The sequence below is a fragment of the Paramisgurnus dabryanus genome, chromosome 22, assembly GCF_030506205.2.
Source record: "Paramisgurnus dabryanus chromosome 22, PD_genome_1.1, whole genome shotgun sequence".
Lineage (NCBI taxonomy): Eukaryota > Metazoa > Chordata > Actinopteri > Cypriniformes > Cobitidae > Paramisgurnus > Paramisgurnus dabryanus.
Window position 1 is genome coordinate 26,989,605 of NC_133358.1, and position 9,026 is coordinate 26,998,630.

At 35.8% G+C, this 9,026-nt stretch overlaps 2 protein-coding genes across 2 annotated transcripts in view; one reads left to right on the forward strand and one right to left on the reverse strand.

Moving 5' to 3' along the window:
• trdmt1 (tRNA aspartic acid methyltransferase 1) overlaps positions 1-455 on the reverse strand; it is a 10,704-nt gene extending 10,249 nt beyond the window's left edge. The window contains exons 1-2 of the mRNA XM_073813109.1: positions 334-455; positions 255-263 (exon numbers count right to left, since the gene is read on the reverse strand). Of these exons, the coding sequence (XP_073669210.1) occupies positions 255-263; positions 334-397 (73 nt within the window). The 5' untranslated portion in view covers positions 398-455. The remainder of the gene's footprint in view (positions 1-254; positions 264-333) is intronic.
• Positions 456-2,351: 1,896 nt separating this feature from the next.
• Positions 2,352-8,300, forward strand: vim (vimentin). The gene is made up of 9 exons (XM_065258543.1): positions 2,352-3,002; positions 3,786-3,846; positions 4,946-5,041; positions 5,983-6,144; positions 6,639-6,764; positions 6,834-7,054; positions 7,165-7,208; positions 7,702-7,787; positions 7,864-8,300. The coding sequence occupies exons 1-9, from the start codon at positions 2,473-2,475 to the stop codon at positions 7,897-7,899; spliced, it is 1,362 nt and encodes a 453-aa protein (XP_065114615.1). The 5' UTR covers positions 2,352-2,472; the 3' UTR covers positions 7,900-8,300.
• Positions 8,301-9,026: the final 726 nt, after the last annotated feature.

Here is a 9,026-nt window from a genome sequence, read left to right on the forward strand (position 1 = left end):
CTCTAAAAACACAAATGTAACATTTGTCAGTCTTTTATCTTAAAATGTAGATATGAGATTTGTCGTCCAACACACAGGAAGTAACAGATATTATCTGGATTTGATCCTGTAATATTTCAATACTTTTCAATAAGGGAACAGTGACACCTGTGGGGACGTGCAAAGAAAAGAAAGACAGAGGGAGAGTTTCCATGACCCAATAGCTTATTTTTTTAACCGAGTTTCTGGGTTAAAAAGTTACTAAAGACTTTAACGTGTGGACTCTCAGCTGTCAGGCATAACGTTAGCTGCTAAGCAACAGTAAAGCTGACAATAAACAAAATGTGACTGTACCCTTCAGAGCATAATGCATTCCTCCTATTCCGCTGTATAACTCCAAAACACGCAGTCTATCCATGTCTTCGTTTAATTTTTGGATTATGTTTACAGTGATTGAATGCGCTTCAGCCGCAAGACACGTGAGAGTTTAATAATACAAGACCGTGTGGAAACAAGCACAGTAAAACGGTTCCGTTTCTTGTAGTCGCATATTTACAATCATTTTTTAATTAAAGGACAAGTTCGGTATTTTAGACTTAAAGCCCTGTTTTCAGATTGTTTATGGTGAAATAGAATGGTTTTGACTGAAATTTCGACATTTGCGGCTGCCCTGAGAATTTTCGCGTGTTTGTGTTTCAGCTCCTATCTTTACAATGGGTTTAATGGTGCACTGGAACAATACTTCCTAAAATGCATTAAACTTTCGTTTACAAAGACGTGAAACTCACCGAGTGGTCACGGGTGTTCACTGGTATGCTCACACAAAAATCGCTCCAAAAGACGCATTCCAACAGGTTTTATCGTAGTTTTTACCAACTCCATTGACTTGTATTAGATGTCCTGTAAGGTACTGTATTACTCCGCGCCGGGAACTTTGTTTCTATTCTTGCAATTGGCAATGGCGGATTAGCGCCACCACCTGGGCTGGAGTGTCTATTATTCAAGCTCTAAGCGGAAGAATGTACGGGTGTGAGGTGTTTGGAAAAATAGGTCCACAAGTTAACAACGAATGCTAAAACAACTGTTGGAAAGCATCTTTTGTAGCGATTTTTGTGTGAGCATATCAGTGAACACCCCTGACCACTCGGTGAGTTTCACGTCTTTGTAAACGAAAGTTTAATGCATTTTAGGAAGGATTGTTCCAGTGCACCATTAAACCCATTGTAAAGGTAGAAGCTGAAACACAAACACGCGAAAATTCTCAGGGCAGCCGCAGATGTCGAAATTTCAGTCAAAACCATTCTATTTCACCATAAACAATCTGAAAACAGGGCTTTAAGTCTAAAATACCAAACTTGTCCTTTAACAGCAAAAACAACAACAAACACATTAATAATAATATTATGTGTGTGGGTAAGAAATAAATATTACTGTGGGTAATTTATTTATGTATTATAATTTGGTTTAGAGTTTGTTGTTTCCTGTTTGTCTGAGATGCACATTTAGATTGATATTATTATTTTACGTATGTACATGTATTTAATTTTCTTTTGCTAAACACGATAACAAAATAAAATGCATATACTATATGTAAATATATTTATGAACAACCCTGTGATAATAAAGCAAATTTGTCGTGCTGTCCGAGGGAAAGGCGAAGGGGTGTAGAAGGGATGCTGCAAAAGCTGTCATGGGACAGAGGTGAGGGATGGCTCTTCACGCTGATTGGTTGGATTATATGACTATGCTCCTAATGAATTTAGTTAAAAACTTAATTTAGATTTTTTTTTTTTAAGTGCACATTATCATTCTTAACAATTATTACATCATATTATAATAAAAATGTATTTAAAAATATTCGTTTTTATGTATTGCATTATTTAAGAAAGTATGAAAATAATGAAAGTTAAATAAAAGAGGACATAAAATTAAAACTGAACTTAACATTTTAATTTGGTCCCTATTATTGCTTGGCCATGCATAAAAAGCCTTTTGAATTTTAATATTGGCAGTCTTGCCACGAGATTGTATTGAAAATTAAATGTCAATTTGGCAGGAAAGATGCATTATCACCTTTAATTGAATGTTTTAATTTTTATTTTAGCATTTTATTTTATAAATTTGGGACATATTTTGCGATTTAATTTTTTATTTTAGCATTTAATTAATTAATTTAAAATTGGCTGAAAAAAACTTCATGATTATTTGACAGTAAACACATAAAAACTGTAACCTTAATAAATAAACAGTAGCCTACTTGCGGCTGTGAAGAGGGCAGACACCCCTTCGCCGCCCAGACTACTCCTACGTCACTGAAATCCCTCTGCACCGTTATGTCATTTGCATAGGGAGTGGACTATAAATTCAAGCAGAACCTCCGCAGTGGTCTCGGTTGGGCAGGACAAGCTGAGGGTCTTCGGTGCGCAGTAGTTGATATTCAAAGTGAAAGTAAACGCTGACTTCAAGAAATCCCTAAAACTAAAGGATTATAAGATGGCAAGCCGATCAACCTCTTCTTCTTATCAAAGGATCTTCGGTGGAGAACGTCCCGCGATGACTCGGTCAAGTTATCAGTACAGCAGCCCTGTCCGCGCATCCTCAACCTCGCGCGTCTCCTACAGCGCGTTCTCCGCGCCTCCATCCGTCTACACTCAAAGGAGCTCACGAATGCGCACCAGCGCGCCCATGCCCAGGCTCGCCACCGATACTCTGGATTTCGGGGTCGCTGACGCCATCAACACCGAGTTTAGAACCAACCGAACCAATGAGAAAGCGGAGATGCAGCACCTCAACGACCGGTTCGCAAGTTACATAGAGAAAGTGAGGTTTCTGGAGCAGCAGAATAAGATCTTGATGGCGGAGCTGGATCAGTTGAAGGGTCAGGGTAAGTCCAGGATCGGAGACCTGTACGAGGATGAGATGAGAGAGTTGAGAAAACAAGTGGACCAGCTCTCCAACGACAAGACAAGGGTGGAAGTGGAGCGGGACAATATGGGCGAGGACATCCAGCGCCTTAAAGAAAGGTATACGTTTGAAGCAATGTGCAAACAGGCAAAAGTGTTTAAAATATTTCATATCTGAAAAATTGGTACACCAAGTACTTTCTCAACTAAAAATGAATGTGCTAAACGATTCCATAAAAAACATTTTGGGTTGTTTGGTTCCATAAAGAACCTTTAACATCTGCAGAACCTTTCTCGTACCTGCATAGTAGGAAAATGTTAAAAGGTAATTTATAAAAAGGTTAATTATAAAAAAGTAAGAAGGAAAATATTATTTTAAGAACCTATTTGACCGAATGGTTCTTTGTTTGGGACACCAAAAGTTTGTTGTTCTGTGGGATCGCTGCAAATAGCATTTAGTAGTGCATTTGTTAAGAAATTCAAAAATTACATTGTCATTTATAATTTTATCATTAAATGTAATTAAACAAATAGCCTAAAATAAGGCATTCAAATAGGCATTTATACAAGAAAATATATGCATACATTAGAGCTTTATAAAGTCCTTATATTTAATTGTCATTTTTTAATTGCACAATAATTTGTGATTGAGTTATTATTTGTTAATTTATTAAACAACTTGATTATAGTTGATTCCCACTGTTATTAAGTTCAGTAAAAGCAGATCTTGTATAAAGTCAATTAAATAAAAGCAACTATAAAAACTAAGTCTTAGTTTTATATAAACAATAAGGGAATGAACTGTAATTGCTTTCCTGGTGAGATGTGGGAATGCATTGATTTCTGCGTGGGCTTGGTTGTGTAAAGGGTGTGGCTCTGCAATAAAACTCCCATCATTTTCAGGCTTCAAGAAGAGATGCTTCAAAAGGAGGATGCTGAGAACACCCTACGGAGTTTCAGACAGGTTTGTGTGTGCATCTTCATTTAGGACTTGCAGAGATTAAACCCTTGTAAATATTCAGATAAATTGCTTGTTTCTAAATTGGACGCTGATACTAAAGCTGATCATCTAGTTTACCAATACGTATTTGCTTGTCACAACCAAATATGGACATCTTAAACACCTGTAAATGACAGGGTCGGTGTGGTCAAGCTGCCATTCGATGTGGTACCAGGGTTGGACACACACATCTTAACAAAGAGCTTTGTCTGGCGATTCATGACAAAGCGAACTGTTGTACGATAGGGAGGGGTCAGTGTTAGGAGACATGCTGGACATTGACTACAGAGAGGTGGGAGTGGGGTGTGTGTGTGCATTATAATGCATCTGCCATCACCAGATGTAGCTCTACAAACAACTAGCAGCAGGCAAGCTATTGTTATTCAAAATCATTTACACATAATGTGATTTGTTTAGTACAAAGAAATAAAAGAAGGCTTTGAGAAAAGGAAGTTGTAGGTTGTAAAGGAAATGTAATAAGTGACCCTTCTGTCAAATTTAGGATAAAGTCTCATAATTCATATGAGATAATATAGGAGCATCAAAGTTTGATTTAACATTAATTTTAATCTTTGACATGACCGTCAATAATATTATAGATATCAAGATTATTGTTCACAAAATGTAAAGAATTACACTATGTATGACGATTTTGTGTAGAAAACAATAAATCACAAAACACATCCCAGACAGCAGACGACTCCAGGCCGGATCCGCACCAAAGTCAGCGGCTCCAGTGTGGATCTGGAGCAGATTTGGTCCAAAGTTGTCTGCTGTCTGGGATATCACTGTAAAAAAAATGCTGCATGAAGTTAAAACAACTTGGTTTTGCAAGTCAATTCAATCTACTATTTTAAGTTTTTTATAACTTATAAAAACAAGTTGAAATGGTTTAACTTATAATTTATGTTACTTTAACTTAACAAATCGATTTGACAAAATGCTGCTTTTTACAGTGTGATAATAGTATGAATGGCATGCATGGATTTATTTGAATGAGGAAACCTCTTACATTTACACACACACACAGAACTGAAATTTAAATTTTAAGTTTTGCCCATAGGATGTTGACAACGCCTCTCTTGCTCGTCTGGATCTGGAGAGAAAGGTTGAGTCCTTGGAGGAGGAGATTGCTTTCTTAAAGAAACTCCACGATGAGGTATCTTTTTAACAACTAAAGTACAATTATTTTGGCAGACTGACACTATTGTCTTGTTAAACAACTCCCATTTGGCAGGACCGGTACGTCTTTCCACCACAACGACAGTAAAAAAATGTGTTACTAATAGAATACAGAAAAGAACATTCATTGTAAAAAGTGTTTTTTGTGCCTTAGTAGATTTAACAAAAATAAAATGAGTAAACTGTGTTAAAATGTTTATTTTTTTAATCAAAATATGAGTTAAAATAACATAATAATTTGAATAATTTAAGTAATTCTAAATGAACACATCATTGAGTAAATTCAACTTCATTTTATCATGTATAATCCACTTAAATTTGTAAGAAGGAAATTAACTTAATAATTTTGTGTTGAAACTAATGATTTTATAATATGCTGATATTTTTTTCATTGGTTGTACTTAATGTATTTGCTTTTTCTTAAAATGCTACTTAATATTTCCGCATTCATTGAAGTCCATATTAATCCATATTATTAAGTTGTCCTCACTCAAAATATCAGTAAGTTCAATAAACTTACAAAAAGTAGTTGGAAAATGTTGCCTTAATGAGTTAGATCCAAGTAACAGTTTTTACAGTGTTGTTTCAGAATCAAATAATAGAGCTTCTAAAAATAAAGCTGCTAAAATTGTTCTTTACGGCGATGCCATAGAAGAACTATTTCTGGTTCCACCCTAAAAAGTCAATATTTTTAGTTATCTTTTTATAGTCTGTAGGATCATTTTTCATCTTTTTGTGCATCAGAAAGGTTATATGGATTTAAAAGGTTCTACAGCCTGAAAACCTTTTGAGTACCTTTATTTTTAGTAGTATAATCAGATATGTTATTCTTGCAATCGAATAAAAAGTGATCAGATGCAATATACAGTGTGAGACTCATAAATTCCTTTATCCGTTTTTTGTATCGTATTTCCACAGGAAATGGCCGACCTGCAAATGCAGATCCAGGAGCAGCATGTGCAGATTGATATGGAAGTGGCCAAGCCTGACCTCACCGCCGCACTTAAAGATGTTCGCGTTCAGTACGAGACTCTGGCTGCGAGAAACCTCCAGGAATCTGAGGACTGGTATAAATCTAAGGTCTGTCTATCAGCGTAATTTTCATCTTGAGGTTAAATTATATCTCAAGCTGTGCAAAAGTCAAAGAATATAGAAACCCAAACATTCTCAATCAAATCCATGACCAGATTTGAGACGAAGAGGATGCAATACATCTGACAACTCCATTAAGTTTCCTAAACTATGAGCAAAAATGTTCCATTTTGGAACAAAAATGTTCCAAAATGTAGACAATTTGCTTTGTTGCATGTACCAACCATCTAAGAATCTTTAAAACATCTTCAGAAGCATCTTAAGATGCAGCAGATGGTTGACACAGAGGCTTATGTAGATTCAGAGACCATCTGCTTCTTTGTAACAGTATTGATCGTGCTAATGAGATCTTCAAACAAAATGAACAAAGTCACATTTGTCATTCAAAGTGAGAGTTGTTAAACTAAAAGCCAGTGCAATGGATTAAATTAATCTAAGCATGGATTGCAACCCTTCATCTCAGCTTCTTTTCTTTCACATAGTTTGCGGATCTGTCCGAAGCTGCTGCTCGTAACAACGATGCCATTCGTGTGGCCAAGCAAGAGGCCAATGACTACCGTCGTCAACTCCAATCTCTCACCTGTGACATAGAAGCTCTTAAAGGAACCGTAAGTACAGGAGCCATTTTTTAAAAGCTTCGTATTGTACGACTCCCTAGACTTCCTAAATCTTCTCAGAATGAGTCCATGGAGCGTCAGATGAGAGAGATGGAGGAGAGCTTTAACAACGAGGCATCCGGATACCAGGACGCCATCGCACGTCTAGAGAGCGACATTCGAAACATGAAGGATGAGATGGCTCGTCATCTTCGTGAATACCAGGATCTGCTGAATGTCAAAATGGCCCTGGACATTGAGATCGCCACCTATAGGAAGCTGCTAGAGGGCGAGGAGAGCAGGTGAATTTTTTTACTCAAATATTTTTTATTGCTTATTGGATTGTCATGTTACTACCATTAAAATTAATTTAAGAGAATTTTAAAGACCATTTCTCTTTGTTGGTCTCTAGGATCACCATGCCTATGCCCAACATCTCGTCATTAACCATGCGAGGTACAGCATGTTTTAGTTGTACTACGTCCTTATGAAGAATTGAGAAGCATTATGGTGTTGTGTTGTTTAAAGCGATATAGTAAAGAGTTTGCTGAGCTTGAAAAGATAACTAAATTATATAGAAAAGAGATGTGAAAAGATTTTTATATGCCGTCTGAAACAGTGGGCTTGGAAATACAATGCAACTAACCATTTAAAGCTACAATCTGTAACTTTCGCCTCTCTATCGCCATCTCTGTTTGAAGCAGACAACTGCAATAACTTTACCTACTTATGTTTACGTTTGTTTTAAAAATTACTGACATTTTCTGTGAAATTGCGTATAATAAAACGTATAAATCATTTTTACAGGTTTACCATTCTAAGCCATGGTTAAGGATTAAAGTTACAGATTGCAGCTTTAATCATGCACATTGTGTACATTAAATGCTGTCTTTTTATTCAAGTTTGAGGTATTGCGTTGTAAATTTTTATGTATGGGTTAATATTCTAGAGTCTATGAAGGAGACCAAACCTTTCAGTGACAACTTGCCTAAGCCTAAGGTGGTGATCAAGACCATCGAGACAAGAGACGGACATGTAAGTAACATGCACGACCAGAGATAATTTTGAGTATTCATATATAGGCGATGACCTTTGACCTGTCATTCTGCAGGTTATCAATGAGTCCAGCCAAAATGACATGGAATGAGCTGCATCTGAGCACAAAAGGCACCAGAGAGCTGAACGCTGGTATAGAATAAAGAGGAAGAATTAGAAGAAGATTCCTTTTTTCTTGTTTCTGTTGAAATTTTAAAAGAACAGCTTTAAAGTGCCTTTTATTTGCATTGCCACGTTAGAAAGGTCTGTCGATAGAGCTGATGCTGATACACTGTAGGCCACTGAGTAAACCAGCGTTATTTGAGTTTATGTTTACCACGATGTATGTAGTTTACACACTGTTGAAGACCACAGCAATACTGCTGCAAACTTTCTGTATTGTATACTGTAGTCATTGCAGTTGACCAAAAACTTGAGGAGCTTTTGTTTCTTAAGAAGACCAAAGTGTCAACAATTTTCCACAAATCAAATAAACCTTTTAAGTAACACGTATTTTGTTGCCTGTCAAATGTGTCATTGTTTTTTATACGGTGAATGCCGAACAAATATTTGTGATTCTCACGAAATCCAGATTTGGAAGGTGTCCAGCATCAGATTTTTTTAAAATCCATTGAAGCCAATTTTTTTTGCACATATAAGATTAAGGTCTGAACTTACTATAACCATTATTTTTAGAGGATTTAAAAATATTTCCTATAAAATTTTTTAAATTTTTTTTTTTGATTATCATTATAAAAAATTATCAGTACCGCAACATGATATAACATTAAATATATGCATTTAAAAACTCATGGTTTGGGAATGAGAACTAAAAAGTTGTCTAGGTACTATGACAAACAAAATTTATACTTTTAACTGGAGAGAAAAATAAGAACTGCTTACCTGGCAGCCATCTTGAGTGTCACAGTCAATTTTTTTAGTTCCTTGAGGGCTTAAACAATGATTGAAAATTGTTGTGGAGGATGAGAAAATTGGTCTTGGACACATTTATATTACTCATTATTGTCTCTACATTTACCAATGATCACCAAATACCACATGTTTCTTTACTGTAAATGTTTATAGTATAACATGCACTGAAGCTTTTAATTTTTATTTTTTTATTATAAATATTTCCATGTCAAAGAACACAAATCCAGTCATGGACACGTTTCGGTAATGAAAATTTTCCCCTTAAATGTGGAAAAAAATTGGTTTGTATGATGTCATTTAAAATCA

Coding starts and splice junctions, on each gene's coding strand:
- vim (XM_065258543.1), top strand. CDS start 2,473: ATGGCAAGCCGATCAACCTCTTCTTCTTATCAAAGGATCTTCGGTGGA. Junction 3,003..3,785: donor ATCCAGCGCCTTAAAGAAAG/GTATACGTTTGA, acceptor CATCATTTTCAG/GCTTCAAGAAGAGATGCTTC. Junction 6,765..6,833: donor TAGAAGCTCTTAAAGGAACC/GTAAGTACAGGA, acceptor AAATCTTCTCAG/AATGAGTCCATGGAGCGTCA.